The sequence below is a fragment of the Falco rusticolus genome, chromosome 15 (assembly GCF_015220075.1).
Source record: "Falco rusticolus isolate bFalRus1 chromosome 15, bFalRus1.pri, whole genome shotgun sequence".
Taxonomy (NCBI): domain Eukaryota; kingdom Metazoa; phylum Chordata; class Aves; order Falconiformes; family Falconidae; genus Falco; species Falco rusticolus.
This window is the reverse complement of record NC_051201.1, coordinates 9454327-9472164: the sequence shown is the minus strand read 5'-3', so window position 1 is coordinate 9472164 and position 17838 is coordinate 9454327. Positions and strand designations below refer to the sequence as shown.

The following is a 17838-nucleotide window of genomic DNA, read 5'->3' as shown; positions in this document are numbered from 1 at the left end:
TAGCTTTTAAGAAAGTGCTGTAAAGCATTTGCTGATTATTTGAAAATACATAAAATGTTTTATTTTGCTCATAGGAATTTATAGTCTTTCTTTTCTTATGTATTTTAAAGTTATTTTATAGAAATTTGAAATGAGAAGGAACACAGCAACAAAGACATCTGTTTTGAGGTTGCTGAAGAAAAATTCCATTTTTGTGGAAATGAGACATAGAATTAGAGTTAAGCTTTGAGCGTACAAGAGAGAATAAAGTTTCATCTGTGTTTTGTTGCAGATATACACATGACTGGGCTGCCCAAAGGCAGTGTCATAGTGTTCATGCAGCGCTGGGGGCCCACAAATGCTTTTGTTGAATTAGTCTTGCAATAATGAGCAATTAGTAAGAGCGATGGTATTCAGCCCAAATAGAAACCTCCAAATCTGTATGTTCAGTTCCGCGTACAAACACCAGTGCTTTTACCTGGCTAGGTATGCTAAAAATGCAGATGTTTGCAAAAACACATGATGAAGCACAGCACAAAAGCTGAGGTTTCAGTGAATGCGATAAGCTGTTTATAAAGGAGCTACTACTGTCTGAGAGTGCAGTCTAACTTGCTTTTTTTCCCCCTGTAGTTATTGTAGTGTTGTTTGTAACACTGAAAAGGCAGAAAAAAGAACCTCTGATTGTTTTCGAAGAAGAAGATGTCCGAGAGAACATTATTACTTATGACGACGAAGGTGGAGGAGAAGAAGATACTGAAGCTTTTGACATAGCTACGTTGCAGAACCCTGATGGCATCAATGGATTTATTCCTCGTAAAGACATAAAACCTGAGTATCAGTATATGCCAAGACCAGGGCTTCGGCCAGCTCCTAATAGTGTTGATGTTGATGATTTCATCAACACCCGAATACAAGAGGCTGATAATGATCCGACTGCTCCTCCTTATGACTCTATTCAGATCTATGGCTATGAAGGAAGAGGCTCAGTGGCTGGTTCACTTAGCTCCTTAGAGTCAGCAACAACAGATTCTGATTTGGACTACGACTATCTACAAAATTGGGGACCTCGATTTAAGAAACTTGCAGACTTGTATGGCTCCAAAGACACTTTCGATGATGATTCTTAACAATAAAGTTTAAGATTTGGCCTTAAGAACTGTGTCCAATGTTCTGAAGAATCCAGAAGAAATGTAAGCAGGTATTTTTTTAAAAATCAAGAAAAATCTCATTTAAACATTTAAGTTTGACAGAGAGGATTCCTTTGATAAAAAAGGACATAAAAGTGGTAAATACTGTGAAGTACCTTTTCCTACAAAAGGCAAATATAGAAGTTGGCTGCCAACTTCACTAAAGGAAAAAACCCACTTAAGAAATACAAAATATTTAAATGAAGGAAAATGCTAAATGTGAACCTACAAATAAGGGAAATCTTTTATGTATTGTGAACATCTAAATCTTTTATGTCAAAGAAGCTTCCACAAATTAGAAAAGATAACAGTTCTGAGCTGTAATTTCGCCTTAAACTATGGACACTCTATATGGTAGTGCATTTTTAAACTTGAAATATATAATATTCAGCCAGCTTAAACCCATATGATGTATGTACAGTACAATGTACAATTATTATGTCTCTTGAGCATCAAACTTGTTACTGCTGATTCTTGTAAATCTTTTTGCTTATACTTTCATCTTGAACTAATACGTGCCAGATATAAAAACTCTGTCTTGTTGCGGTGGGAGGCGCCCTATTTCTATGTCATTTTTAATGTATCTATTTGTACAATTTTAAAATTCTTATTTTAGTATACATACAAATATCAGTATTCTGACATGTAAGAAATGTTACAACATCACACTTATATTTTATGAACATTGTACTGTTGCTTTAATATGTGCTTCAATATAAGAAGCAGACTTTGAAATAAACTGATCCTTTTTTAATTCTTGTTCTGGTTATTAAGCATATAAGGAAAAACATAGTGTTTCTAATGTCCCATTTATAGTTCTGACTAATTTACTACAATTGTGACCTTTTAATAGCCTTATTTATTATGTGTTTGTAGTTGGTTTGTTGCCTTGTTAAGTGATTATTTAAAAATCAAGTACATTTTACAAATGTTTTTTAGATTAAAAAAAATGTAATGTCTGGTGAACATTTTGTACCCTCTATCTACAGCTTGTGGCTGCTCCCAGAACACAGTAATAATCTGCATATAATACTACTGTGTTTTCTGGATAAAATTAAGTGTAACACTTTTCAGTATTTCCCATGTAATATGCATTTATCTTATATCTTAGAAATTCCAGAGGTTTCAGAAATGACTTTGTAAGTGGACAGGAGTATTCTGTACTTACAATTTACTCCAGGCTTGTGAATTTCCGTATCTGTGCTAAGCTTCTGCGGGTTCTAGAGACTTAAATCTGACCCAGTTTAGCTATAAGTTCCCTAAAGATTATTCTACCTGACAATTACCTTACCTGAGTAGTAATTAAGATTCTGGCACTTTTTTTTTTTTTTTCTTTTGATTTTTTTTTCCATTTACTGCAGTAGAATAGCATCGTCTACTGATAGGAAGGCATTTTAATTTGTGATGGCAGAAATACAGAGTGCTTTCAGAGTTGTTCTTTGTAATGTATGTTTTTAATCGAAAAATGATCTATAACTTTTTATATTAGTTCAGAATGAGCAAGGGATTGGAATATGTTCTGCGCATCAACATTTTCAGCAGCTGTGTACAGCTGTACTTCTGCTAAATTTAATATAGTTTGCTGTTTAGGGTCAGAGATCAGCAGCTGCAATATGGGAAGAGGCAATAAATAGAAGTGATATACATTTTTCTACCGTTCATTTTACAGACCCTGTCCTTCATTTGCAGTCAGATACCAAACTGCTCGATCTGAGAGGAAATCTGGTCTGTTGGTGTATTGCTTTTCTGAAGACCCCCCATATATGTAGTTAGATTAAAATTTAACTTGTTAAAATTATGAATGATGTTTCAGCTCTATATTCATAACATATTCACTTGTCCCATTATATCCCTATGTTTTATAAGGCAGAGTTTGCTAAATCAGCAGATTTGCTCTACAATGTTTATTGTAATATTTCACCTTATTATAGCTGTATGCATTCTATATAATTCTATAGTTTATTATTAACTTGGTTCAAATTTCTTTGGTTGTTGATTTTTCTCTGTTTATAATCCAAAGAATATTTTGCTAGATTTGCACATTTCTCCATTATAAATTTAAATAAACATTAAAAAATGAAATGAGTATCAATTTACAAATTAACAGATTGAAATAAAGTTAAAAAAGTCATTTGTAGGACTCCATCCTCATTGATGCTATCTGGGTTTATTTCACTTTTGAGCAAGTTTTAGCATTAATAACTGCATTTTCTACATTTTTATGTTTAATTTTTAAGAAGGACATTGTCGACTACATTTTTTAATAGTTTTAAATGCTTTGAGTTTTAGTCTCTATTGTTTGTAGCACTCTCATAGATGCTTGGAAATAAATTTTCTTTCCCTGCTGGTTTTGTCCTTTTTCATTTGATTATTTTTCCCCTTCCCAGTGACTATGCAATTATCATACTGCTTTATTAAGTTAGTCTTGCTAATCTCAGCCAACACTACCGCTGAAATGCTGGGAATTATACTCATTACGTATCATCTGCAACACCCCAAATGAACAGCGTGTTTTGGCACTACGACAGGACATTTATTTGTGTTAAACTTCACAGCAGTGGTCACCGGAGTCTCAGGCTTATAATCTGAGAGCGTAAAAACCAGCCCAGCAGCGCTGGGTTAGTCCCTGACACAAATCAGAAAGGACTGTGGGCTGGGGCTACTGTAGTTCCTTGCGGTGATCCCAGGGATCTGAGCAGCCTGAGAAGGGATTTACTTGCCTGAATTACTTTAGCACAGGCGCTCGCACTCTTCCCGACTGAGCTCAGGGAAGGACCGAGCCTTGCGTCCATGGAAGGCAACGGAAAGATTAATTACAACTTCAGTGGGTTTGGAGACAAACCCTACTTAAAAGGAGGATTGTTACGAGTAAGCCAGGTAGGTAAGGGACAGAAGCAAGTGCAGGTGATGTTTTGGCCTCTCCTTTCCTTCTTGTGAGTCCTGCCTGAGGCATCATTTGGCAGGGGGACACAACAAAACCCCCCCAAACACCCTCAGTAACAGGCAGTGTGACACTACCAGAAGTGATGTTTATTCTGCGAACTGAGCACATGCCTGTGCTCCTGTTGGCAAAAACACAGAGCTCCTTGTCTAGCTGCTTATTGCCAGGAGCATTTGCATCTGACACGCTCCCCGTCTCACGTATATCCACCATGCGTTTGTACACAATTCCTCTCATCACCGGCAAGAAGCAATTAGGTATGCAAGTTCAGCGCTGGTTGCTAAGGGAACTCTCAAAACTTACATTGATATGGAAGAAGAGGGTTTGTTTGGGATATTTTAGATTGCCTCTGTCATGTTCTTGCCATTATGTCAAGCGGTTTTTGATACCATGTCAAGGGGTACAAGCTTGCCACCAACATTTAGGTAATCCTGTGCGAGATCACGCCTCAGAAACTGATACGACCACAGATGAGAACATCTAAGTAATTTGCATGTTTTCTTGGCTCCATATCATTGACTGACTGACAAAATAAAATGCTGAATTTTACCATGTTGGAGCTGATAAGCTTGCAGAAGCAGCGAAGAATAAGAATTTAAATCAGGCTCACAAAGAGGCAGCCTTAGCTTTATGGGAACCAAAAGCCTGGAATACTTTTATGTCTTCCCCACCCAGCAGAATTCTCAGAACTCCACGTTCTCATTGAGTACCTCAATAACAAACAATCAAGGTAGGCTCTGTGCAGGCTTCCACTTTGGTGGCTGATCAAGGCACTGAGCTACTGAAAATCTGAACGATCAGCACCAGAACCATATTTTTAAAAAGAGAGAGAGCAGAAGGGAGAGAGAAAGAGAGGAAAAAAGAATGGCTTGTGAAGTAATGCATGAGCTTGTCAGAATTAGTTAAATGCCAGTCTCTGGAGGTTTGCTATTGCTTTCGCTAATTTGGGCTGAGACTGGAGATCAACAAGTTTGACCCAGTTCCAGGTCAGTGAACTGGCCCAGGCAGGCTAGTGAATAAAGTTTTCCATTATTTAATATCACTAATCTCAGCATTCAATAAGGAAGGCTGTTTCAAATCCTTGACTGACCAGGCTGGGTTGACTATGAATACCCAAGTCACAAGCAGAACAATTTTCACCAACCCTGATTTGTAGATTCATAGTCATTTGAAAATCATGCTGCTTGTAGCTCCATACAATGACCTGGGCCTTGCCTGCACACCAGCTTTAGCTCAGTATTTGTTACTCCCTCCCTTAGTAACTGCAAACTGTTTCCCAGATTAGGTCTCATGCCTTCTCACAGCAGAGGGAGCACGGAAGCTGCAGCCTGATGCACAGATAACAGCTTTGCACATATGACACCATAACTTCACATGTGCATACACACACTGGTTGTTGCCCATTGTACATTGGATGTACATGAGAAGTACATCCAAGACCTCCTACCTCCTGGGCAGAGGTGGTGGCTGTGCATAACAGGGGCAAGTGTTTACACATGTAGGGGTTTCTGCAGGGTACATGGAGCATTTCAGGTTTCTCCATGGAAAGAAAGAAAACACATATGCCCAAAGAGGGGGAGACCTGCTTGGACTGTGTGTGGCTTTACAAAGACCTCTTCCCAGGTCAGAGAAGTGCCCTTTTCAAGAGTCTTTCAGACTTTCTGTTGGAATTTGCATTCTATAAATAATTAAGTGTTAAATGGGGAGGGGAATTGAACCTGAGATTATCAAAGTCCTTGTGAGGGCTCTAACTGCCAAACTCAAAACCTGATTTATATTTTCTATTTTAAGTTGTACTTGTTTAATCCATTTGTGGTTGCTTATAACTGCATCAAAAACCAGCCGAAGCACCAGCCAGGCTGATGGGCAAAGCACTCCATGGCTGGGGCAGGGGAAGCTGCTTTGGAGTGACAAATTCATAGCTGGTATGGATGGGGAGTAAAACATCGTCTGCTAAACCACACTGCCAGGAGGTGAGAAGAAGTAAACACATCTGTCATTTGCTGCATTTCTTTTTATGTTTTTAAAATCAGGACAGATATGTAATTACTTACCTAAGTCTAGGAGAAGACGTCTGGTTTACCTTGAGTCCTCTTGGCTAGGGCTGTTTGTTAGGCTCTTGATTGTAGGGATGCTCTTTTAAAAGAAATAGAAAAGCTTAATATTTTAAAAACTAGAAAGAAAAAAAAATATTTAAAAGACTTTTAAAGCTATCCCCAAATTTTAAAACATGCCTAAGATTTTTGGTGGTTAGTGAAAGAGACTTAAACTTTGTGACTGCTTTGGACTGAAGTTACTGACTGCTTTCCTTTTTTTAAAAATAAATATGGGTTTCACTTTTTTTTATTGACCAAATCCATATGCTGTTCTCCAGGCCTTTTTGCAAGTGAAGGGTTTATTTTGTTGTTGTTGTTGTCTTCTTTTCCAACCTAAACGATTCCACGAATCCATGACTCATTACTTTGGCTGCCAAGGCAAATTTCCTCCAGCTCTAGCACCAGCAGGCCTTGCAGACATACCACTCCACTCACAAAGCTGCTTTATAAATATGAAGCACTTCTGTATTGTTCTTTATGATATATGGAGGTCTTAAGGGGCCCAGGAGTGTGTGTGGCTTTTTTTTTGTTTGTTTTGGAGCTGTAATGCTTTCACTTCCACGACTATAAAATTGCTTTTCCATGCTTGCACGCTGTGCTCATTGCCCTATCTCTGGGTGGTAAGGAGCAATTTTTCAGGGAGTAATATACTCCCTCATACTTGGCAGGGTGTCTTTGGAAAGCTCCATTGTTCCTCTGTCGCCAAAGATGGCCTTCTTTCCAGGAGACTATTCTCCCTGCTGCAGCCTGAGCTCATATTTTCCTTCTTATTAGCACACTGAAGAAAGTCATCATTAATCAAATGCAAGCACATTTAGCAAAGTTCAATGTGTATGAAAAATTTATGTCAACCTTTAGGCTCTATGACAGCCCCAAGGCTTCACTTAATAAGTTCTATAATGACTTACTGTTAATGGCCGATTCACATTATCTCTTTGAGGTCTATTGGGCCTTTCAGTAACATTTTCTATTATTGATTATGGAGCTGTTGTACCTTATCAAGACATATAAGCAAAACTGTTGTTTATGTTCTTTGTTTTCTAAAATGGAAAGTTGGATGCTTCAAACTGTAAAAACTCACAGAACATCATTTTCACCCATGTTAATTTACGTGGCTCTAGGACATTACAATAGTGAATGAAAAAGTAGCTATTTGTGGGGGTCTGGCAGAAGCTTTTGGAAATTACTAGAAATTTGACATATCTTGTCCATTGATTTAGCAGAAATCTACACTTCAAAAACTGTCATCATCCAACCATCTATCACCCTTGCTAACAGTCTCAGAAGAGGTCAAAGACAGAATGGCTGAGTGCCCTAGCTTCTGCAGTTTTGGTCGCTAATGAATCATATTTAAGCTCAGACATTTAATTTCTTTCAGAATTCTTTCTGGGGAAAATAATTATAAAATTCAAAAGGGAAAGGTTTCTGACAGCTGAGCACTGCCTATTCCTGTGGCTTTACAAAATGGTCCAGCAAATGCTTTTCACTAAACACAATCTCTTAAGATGGCTCAGTACTCAGAATTGTATTATTTTCTAAAGCCTAGATCTTGTATACACTTACTATTTAGCATGTTGACAATGTTTATTACTGTGAATAAATAGTAGCACACATAATAGTAAGTATAATGTGGTAACACTACTGTAATCTAAGTGATCCCACACTACTGGAAGCTAGTGTCTCTCACTGTGTTGAAACATCGTTAAATGAAAGAATATGAACACTTTATATGCCTACACATACTGCTACTCCACTGCAGACTGCTCTGAAGTGCCGGGTGTCATGTAAAATTCCTTTCATGAAGAAAAAATCCTCCAATAACACGTAAGCATCCCACTAAGAATCACTAAAATGGCATTTTTTTTGTCATGGCCACCCAAAGAGAACTGATTGTATGTTTCATTCATGTAAGTAATAATATGCAACTGTAGTAAAGGAAAAAATATAGAAGACAAAAGTAAATAAAGCCATAGGACTTGCTTTAAAACATTCTGAAAAAGCAAGAAGACAACAGCAGGAATTCGTTGTATTGAGAGATACTGTAAATCACCAGCCAGGTCAGCACCTACTATTGAGCCACTATAACACACAGATCAAAATTTAAGTCTGTCTTCCTTGCTGTCCCCTCCTCCCCTTTCCCGTCTTGCTCACAAAACTAAACTTTCTCCAAGTGCGGAGATGATGCAAGGTCAGAAGCCACCTTACTGAACACGCCACCACACCAGCACCCAGAACACAGATCAGAGGCATTTCATCTGTTTGGGTTTTTTGGGTTTTTGTGTTTGGTTTTTTTTTTTTTTTTGTTGCTGTTGTTTTTGTGGTTTGGTGTGTTTTTTTTTTTTTGTTTGGATTTTTTGTATGTGCCCAATTGTGCACTGTAAAATCACTTAATACTAACTGGATCGATTCGTAGATACATGGCATGGCTTTTGCACTACCATCTTCATGCTTCTGATGCTGGCCCAGCAGCCCGGTAGAAGTGGACAAGTACATTCAGAAATCTGCTGGCTGCTTTTCAAGTGAGATCACAGTATAAACAAGCTATTTATCACCAAACTCTTTAAAGAATTAAAAGCTGTGCATAACCCTGAATATTCCAAGGAGACTATTGCTGGTAAACTGCTCTCAGCCATAGCGGATAATCAGAAACTTTAGCAAAAAAGCTTTGCTATTAACTCTGCTACAAAATAAAGAGGGCATCTGTACTTGACTGTAATAAAAAGCTAGTGCAAAATATCTGCATGATGCTAACAGAGACCAGAGTTTTAATGAGAGCTGGGGAAAAAAGAATGACTAGAATTTCTGAATGTTTATTTGCCCTTGGTGGATTATGAGATGATATGAAAGTCCCTGCTTTTTTTAGTCCAGAGGTCAGTATGGAGTTGTGCTAATGAAAGTGCATTAGACTCCCACTGCACCTATAAAATTCAGAACCCAAACTAACCCTTCCAGTGCTGTACATGAAGCCACGTGCTGGCAATTCACTGCAGAACGGCCTCTTCCCATCACGCACGCCCGAGGTGAGCCAGATTTCAGCAGTCAGCTCTTCTGTTTACTTGGCACCACACAGGTGACTGCAAAAACCTGTCTCCAAGAGCCTGGACTGCGTCCTTTCTTGTGACCTCCCTCACAAGCCTCAGGCGTTATCATTCTTTGCTACCAATTTATGTTGGCTGCAAAGTCTAAGGGCAAAATTTATGAGCTATTCCCGGGAGTCACAAGCTGGAATAGTCACTGATGGAGGGGGAATTCAGGGCTCACTGCCCAGCGCCGGGGCACCCAGGCTGTCCTGGGAGCAGCGTAGGTGTGCCAGCGGCAGAGATGCATCTGCCAGGAGAACAATGCACTGTGACCAAACCATCAAAACCCACCACCCCCGTGGCTAGGAAAACACTTTTCATTTTGGGGAGTCAGGAAACAGCTGAAGAGAAGCATTTCTAGGAACACTGCCTGTATGCAAAGGACTGGGCAGCAGCAGAGGGGCTGAAGCAGAGGCAGCAGGGGGAGGAGGAGGTTCACCTTCAACCACCCCGGCCCCCCTGTGCTTCCTTCACTATCTGTCTTGAAAACCATTTCAGGGAAGAGTGGGAAAAGATTCAAGCAAACTATTTTGCGGCTGATTGGTAAAATGTCACATAGGGAGAGAAATAGAAGTCTACTAGACAGGCAAGATAATCTGAGCATGAACGAAGGTGTAAAAGGGATTCGGTTCTCAATTCTCTCCTCAGCCCCCATTCCCCAGCCAACACTTTGGTTGCATTGCCCTGACGGAGGTCTGACACCGAAGCATGGACAGGGAAGACAAACCAATGCAGGCAACAAGTTTGCTTCTGTGCTAGTAGGAATAGGGCTGCTTCGATGCCCTGCAGATCTGTTGGGGGTGCAACTTTTTAAAGAAAAAAGATCACTACTGACATCAAACATAACCCTGCAGCTCTTAAAATCACTTTCTCTCATAACCCCATTGATCTTTAAGAATAGTGACAGACCCCTAGAAAACTTTCATCTGTTCTCTGCTGGGTCGCTTTAGCATCACGTCACGTTCTGGGAATCCCCTGTTGGGTTAGTACATCTCTGCTGTCATAGTGCTGAGGGAGTCAGAGCAGAACATTGCTGCAAAGCACGGGATAGCCTTTAAGTGCTCCACTCACCAAAGCTTCCTTCTTCACAGCTGAACAGCAGTGAAGCGGGGTGTCCAGCAGGTACAAGGCTACTGCACTTAATGGGCCAAACTAAGAGTTATTTATCTGCCAAAGAGCCTCTGTTGCTTTCTCAGAAAATTCAGAATTAGTCATTGTCTGTCATTTCAAATCACATCATCATTTAAAGTCAGAAGACTTCATTGTTTGCATTGCTTTATTAGACCTGATTTCTGACACATGAACTCCTTTCCTTGAGGTTTCTCCAAGCACACTTCAGCACGCTTGTTTTACTCTATTCCTGCTACTCACAGGGAAGACTACATGCTCGATTTGGCGTCTGGTTTTTGTTGTTGTTTTCTTTCTTGATATTATTTAGAGTACATTTAAAACGTGTTCTGCTTGCCACCCTGAGTACTCTATTAATATCCTTGCCACAAGCATCCAGAACTCAGTGTATTACTCTCCGTCAAGAAAATTTAGGGATAATTTCAGTTAAAGATCAGTGTTGCCATGGAGGAGCAGAATATCACTCTGGTCAGTTTAATGAATAAATAGGGTGAATACTAATTCATTGCTCACTTCCACAGGTCCTTCTGGTTCACTTGCAGAGGCTACAAGGAGCACAGATATTGCCTAAGCAATAAGGGCAGTTTGTAAAGTTTAGGGCCCATATTAATCACAAATAAGGTCAGAGGAATCACTAGGGTTATGCTAGGGAGAAAGGTGGCCATATGCAAATTTAATGCAGAATAGTCTCACCCTGCCAAAGAAAAGAGAAAGAAAAACACAGAGGGTTTTAGGCACTGCCAGTGCATATTATTCAACTTTCATTAGCTCTCCTAAGAACAAGCCAGAGAATTGAATTTGGATTCTTGCTGCAATGCTAAACTGCAGCCCATCTGTTTTCCATTCCCAACAATGGAGAGACCAAAATTTATGCAAAAAAAATTTTGCTCTAGGATTCGAAGGTTTAAATAGCAGTTACCTCAAAATCTGGTGCATCGCCCCTCTTTCCGAGACGCATTTTAGAAGAGCGTTTTGTGTTCAGGCTTCTTACGCCTGTGTTTGAACACTGTTTGAAGTGAGTCAGGAGTTTTGCTTGACAAACGGTTGCTGTGATCCAAGGCCCATATGGCTTGTTTTGGAGTGTGTAAAGGTCATTGCTTCTGTTAATACAACTAGTACAAATACTTCCCTGCCATCTGACGATGTTCCTCCTCATTCAGATTGGCAGCCATTTCCCCCCCACAATCTGGAATTTCCTTTCAATGTGGGTTGTTGAAGTGGAGATGATAACAGTTTTAAAATCAAAGGTTGAATGCTTCTGTTGAGTTATACTTGGAACCGACCATGTTCTGTACAGTGAGAACATCCCATATGGAAAGGACATATGTGTTGGATACAATAATACATAAATAGTGGATATAATTTTATGTAACCCTTATATTCCTCTAACAGTTACATATACTTCTGTAATGAGACAGGTGAAATAGATGACTTCACTACTGATATTTAAGTCCATATGTTGAAATCTTGCACAATAAATAGGGAGTTTGAAAGACAGATTTAATTGTTCACTATTTTTCAAACATTTGCATTGACACAAGACACACTTGAAAGCCCTGTTGACATGTTCTTACATAATAACACCGTAGACAGTACCGTAACTTCACAGTATGACATCCACCCTGGATGGACACGGACGGACACACACTCATAAACTGTCAAATAGAAAGTATTTAGACTCATTTCCCCCCTGAACTAGCTTAAAAACAAGTCAAGTTTTTGGAGGAACAGAGTAGGTGAAAAGTTTCTGTGAAAATGTTGAGAGCTAAGATTAAAAGAATCCTGACAACTGTTTTTGTCATGAAATTTCAGCATTGCTAAGATTTGGAACTGGGATGTGGAAACTGGCAGGAGGATAATCATGTCATCCCTGATCTCCACTTAGCTCTCCCTAAGAAAACCCATCCAAATGTAGAAAATGTATAAGCTTCAGAGGGGAAAAAACCAACAACAATAAAACAAAACAGTTTGCAGATGGTCAGTGAAGACCTATTATTACTTGGCAGCTAAATTCTCTAAGGAGTCTGGGCAGAATTTTTTCCAGCCCTCTCCTTGCCCTCCCCAGGCTCAGCACCAGCTCCCCCCAGACAAGCTTGAGCACTGAGCTGCCATTAAAACAGGATGTGGGAGGGGTCAAAATAATGACAATTCTGTTTATTCTAAAGGAGTTCAAATAAGTTTTCTTTTCTTAAGAAACTATAGTCATTTTTTAAACCCGCATTACCAGTTTCAAAAGTCAGGGAACAGCTACAATACCTTCAATGCTCATAGTAAGTCAGTTGCAACCATCTTTTCCTAATGACCGCTGTATTACCTTACAGATCTCTCCAGAAATTGTAGTAATGCTTGTTTTCCCTTGTAGTGACCAAAACACCACAACTAGTTTTGCTGGAACATTTTTTTAAACTTTTTTTTTTTTTCCCCCTCCTTATTTCTCTGTCAGTAAATACACTGACATTGCTTTGTGAGAACTTTTGGGGAAGAGGTCTGGGGAAATATGTTATTCTCTTAGCATATGTTCCCTGGAAATTAATCACCTATCAGATGAAGAACCTAATGGTTTGTGGCCTTGCAGTTATTACAGTCGCATTAAGCACTGAAATTAACTGCCTTTTTTCAGCGGTACTCCAATAACCAACAAGCTTTATAAAAGAAATCCACATGCTTATTCTATGCTTTTTCATATATCTGATAAAAAAATTAGCTCAGTGTTTTAACTGAACTGTGTGCCAATTTTATATAAAAGAATCATTTAAAAGACTTCAAAGCTCTGTTGATGCCTAGTGTGGGCTTCAAAAAACCCCTAAATCTGAAGTGTCTTTTTTTTTTTTTTTCAAAGCATTTCCAGAGATCCTCCTTGTAAAAGGATTTGTGCTCTATGAACCTATTTGAAAGTTTCCATCTCCTTGTGGAACTAAGCAATTTTATTCTTTGCCTGTTTGTTTGTTTCCTACCTAAATAATTGAAAATGCTGTGAATCAAACCGGGTAGGAAAGAAAAAAATCCTACAGTGGATTTCAATGGCCAGACCCAGGCTATTAAAGAATAGATTAACACTGCAGAATGGGAATATTTTACCAGCCTGACCACTTCAAACTGAAATCTAGCTTGCTGTACTACATGCAGCAATGAGAGTGCTTCTTCTCACCAAACAAGCGAATCCTTAATCAACAACTTTACAGCCTTAAGAAACAACACCCCCCCCAAGTACTTAAAAGCCAAGTTACCTATAAAACACTTAATTTAGTTTTTATAACAACCTTATTATAACCATTATTGACATGATTAGGCCTTTATAGTACATTAGTGGGGATTTTAATTTTCACACCCAACAAAAATTAAAGAGCAAATTTCCATAGGTTCCCTCTACAAGCTATTAGGTAAATTATGGGAGGATCTGTAAAGAGCCTTCTTGCACCGTCTTGCTGCTCCCACATACTCTCAATGTGCCATTTCTGGTGCCCATCCATCCTTCTATGCCATTTAACTGGTAGGAATATTTTTATTTTTTTCTTAAATTGAGTTAAATTCTGTCTGGTTTAATGAGCTAAAATGATAAAGCAATAAGAAAACTAACTAAATAACAAAAATTCCTGGAAGCCACCCAAATGGGATGCAACCTTTTACTCACTGTGACGAAGACCCTCCACTGTTACCAAGTCCTCTGATCACTGCAGGGAGGTACTATCACTTACTGACGCAAAAAATTCCGGTAGCCTTTTGAACACTGCATGGCTGATTCTGCAAGTCATCCTGTGTATTATCTTATACATCTTTCCTTCTAAAAATATTCAGGGATACTGCAAAGCTTGTTCCACAAGTAATTTTTAAGTAAAAATGTGTTTCTACTTTTTTTTTTTTAAATGCACATATCACTCATTGACTCACACTGACACATGTGCATATAACTTCACATTTTCAACAGATTACTGTATATTTTGGCAGCCTTCAGTTACACATTATTAAGTCACTTGTGTTTTTACAGAACTGACTAATTGTATTGATAGCCCTTAGACATCATTCCTATAGCAACTGCAAAATTTTGAGGTGCTTCAAGTAACCAGAAATTTAAACAGCAACATTGATACTTAACCCATTATTAAACAGTAATAACTAGCGTAGTTAAAAAGAAAGGAAAAGACTTACCAAAAAAAATCCCACACCTAAAGCTTTATACTTCACAACTCTGCCATAACAGTCTTCAAATTCCAATTTCTCCAACCTGCCACAGCCCCCCTTAAACAGGCAGCACACCCATGTGATGTATCAGCTCCTCCTCCCACTTTCATGTCACCTGCAGGTTGAGGGTGTGGTTGGTCCCAGCACCCAGGTCATTAATGAAGGTGTAAACCACCCTGGAGCTGCCCAAATTAAAAGCAATGTAAGAAGTCCCATACTGGTGCCATCAGAGCTTGCTCCTGCATTGCTGGGCAGCATGCTGTGTAGCCACTGGTTTTGCTTCTGGTCCATATGTTGTTCTTTACTAATTTCTCTTAAAAAATGTGGCTGTCTGCATGCTTGAGGTACAGCTAAGGCAGCCAGGTTGAACTCGTCCTCACCCACTGCAACCCAGTAATAGCATCAGCCTAAGCCTGGTCTTCCCACCTCTCGTGTTCTAGAGCAGCTGCATGACGTGGGGTTCTGACATCTCTTGTACACCACTAGACCAAACATCTCTACAGATGTGCCTTCAGTGCTCTCTTGCTTGCTCTTCTATTCCTTGTGGCTGCAGAAGAACAGAAATCCATCTCTAAAGGCTCAAAAGACCTCAAAAAAAACCCCACACCCCAAACCCCCTACATTTATTATTTTTTTAAATCTCAGGGTTTTCAGCTCATCAGTTTAGTAGGCCTGACTCACTGCTTTTGATCTCTTGGGGTTGGCAGTTGGGGAAGCAGATTTCATTACAATAAAAGAACAGGTGCCATTCATATACTTAACTCTCTCTTTTTTTTTTTATATGTCACTGCATAACATACATCTGTCTTGCTGCTACAACACAAACCAGAAGCCATGAGCATTATTTGCCGATTATTCCACACCATTTTTCTTAAGAGCAAGACTGTTCCCCTGTTCTGGTCAAACTCTAATTAACAAAGTGATAGCATCACTTTTTTTGTGCAATTCCTATTTTAAATAATGTTTAGCATGTACTGCTGCCCTTTTCTGTCAAAGTGTTACTGTGTGTTTTGGCACAAAGTTATCTGCATTTCTATATCTTCTACCAATTTTACAAAGGTTTTATAAGGCTTAATGAATGGAAAATGCCTTGAAAAGCTGTAGATAAAAGGCAATTTTGAAGGCAGTCATTAGTAGTAAATACCCTCATCAAAATTTCTGTTGCTAATCCTTTATGCTCTAGCTGTGCAGGCTGTGCTGACAGCACAAAACTACCATTCCTCCAAGGTTATTCTAATGCTAACTTACAGGCGACAACTCTAAGAGTCACTTATATTTATAACTTTGCTGGCACAAACGTCACTCTCTTACCAACTTTGATCAGTTTAAAGTGTGCCACCTTCACACTACAGATCAATAGCAAGAAGAAATTCATAGACTTTCTAATAGTCTCACCATTAAAACTAATATTGTGTAACTGGAAATCAACTGCTTCAATTAATGGGAATATATGGCTTCATTTTGTAGGCACAACCTTTACATTTGAAAGTTCGGTGACATATGGCTTCCCAATGGTGCTATAATTACACCATGCCTAAAAGTCATCATTAGTTTAAAATGTGGAGGTACTTTTTTTTTTTTTTATATATATATATAATGAACAATCTTGTGCTGGTTAAGAGTGCATGAGTCTTTTCATTTAGCATCAGTTTCAATGGAACTCATTCATTTAGTTCACAGTTCCTCCAGTGGCTGCTGCATACCCCTTGGCGTCAGCGTGGGATTTCCCAGCTGACAGCCGTACCTGCGAACCGCAGACTTACAATGAGCCGCTTTGAAACGCTCTGTAATTCTATGACAATGGCGTGTTGGTTTTCACTGGGTCGAGGGCAATGTCCTTTCCAGCATCGTAATTCAAACTCTGCACCCCAGCGGTCCTCTCCTGCAAGAAGGTAACAGGAACAGGAATGTTTAACACAGGTGGGAGGCAAAATGAGGCTAACTGAGACAGGTCCTCAAAGACTTCTAAAAACATATGGGTGAGACTGATGGTAACATGTGGAGAGTAACCATCAGGGAAGCAAGAGATAAAAAAGCCCTCCAAGTGCCTAGCTGAAGTTGTTGATTACCCAAATTTGCAATATAAAGGTCATTTTTAACAGTCACTCTTCCGTTAGACACCCATATGAGCTTGTGGCACCATGAGCATCTGGCTGTGTTTGATCAGGACGCTGCCCATGTTGCATCCAAATTAAGTGGCTGGCTGTTTGTTGTTTTTTTTGGTTTTTTTTTTTAATTGAAGAAATTGATAGATTTGTCAGAACAATGTTCTTAACGTTTTGGGGGGGACAAGAGTAGATTAAAGGCTTACTAGGGAACGAAAGCATTTCCTTTGATCTGCAATGAACACCTCCTTTTGGATTTCAGTATTTTAAGAACACCTTTGTATGGTTCAGAGGGAAAGTTTACATAAATTTGAAATAAACTTGCAAATAAGAACTAATGCAAATGGAAACAGAGAGATGTGTTTAAAATCTCTGGAAACTAAACATTTTGATTTTTGTAAAGTTTTGTGTTTGGTTTTTTGGGGGCACAAAAATTTCAATGAAAGCAATACGTGATTTGAAAATACATATTGATATCAAGTGTCTGCATTTTTCACACAGTTCTAGTAATAGTCTGTCTTTTGGTTGTACACCTTGATAGCTGTGGGTCTTGTCTATCATGTCACCGTTTTGTTACCTCAGACAGCCACTTTAAACTCTGAATAAAGAACCTCAAACCCAGTCACACTTCCCCAAGAGGCAGTAGAGAGGCATCAATATAGCTTAAATCAGAGAAATGCAGCTGGGTGTATTTACTTGCCCTCACCATACCACTGAATACCTATGGAAGACCTGCAGGCCTTCTTAAAAGCATTTGAGCCTGAGGTCGATGGAGAGGGAAAAGCCGTTTTTTATGTTGAGCTACACATGTTATTAAAAACTGAGTAACACCAATCAGCCTCTGCCATCCGCCTGTCAGTCTCTCTATGAAGAAATTGTCTTGTCTGCTATTATGGACTAAATGATTTGTACCGGTCATTTTTATACCTTCTCATTCCTCGTCAGGCAGCTACCATGTGCTCAACAAAACACTTGAGCTAGTGTTCCCCTGAGGTACAAATGAGGGCTGCTGGCATGATACCACTTGCGAAGGCCAAGGCTTGGATGTCTCCTGAAATTTGGAAAACCCAGATGGAAAGCTGCACGAGGGCGATGGCAGGGGTTTTGCTCACTCTGGCTGTCTCTCAAGGTGTGTATGGTGCT

General features: G+C 39.3%; 1 protein-coding gene and 1 long non-coding RNA gene across 3 annotated transcripts in view; one reads left to right on the top strand and one right to left on the bottom strand.

The window, feature by feature from the left end:
• CDH11 (cadherin 11) overlaps positions 1–3514 on the top strand; it is an 81793-nt gene extending 78279 nt beyond the window's left edge. For both annotated transcript variants that reach the window (XM_037409374.1, XM_037409375.1), the window contains exon 14: positions 610–3514. In XM_037409374.1, coding sequence (XP_037265271.1) covers positions 610–1106 — 497 coding nt within the window. In that variant the 3' untranslated portion in view covers positions 1107–3514. The remainder of the gene's footprint in view (positions 1–609) is intronic.
• LOC119157952 overlaps positions 1–16465 on the bottom strand; it is a 34527-nt gene extending 18062 nt beyond the window's left edge. The window contains exons 1-2 of the long non-coding RNA XR_005107711.1: positions 16354–16465; positions 6158–6243 (exon numbers count right to left, since the gene is read on the bottom strand). This is a non-coding gene — a long non-coding RNA (uncharacterized LOC119157952). The remainder of the gene's footprint in view (positions 1–6157; positions 6244–16353) is intronic.
• Between the last annotated feature and the right edge of the window lie 1373 nt (positions 16466–17838).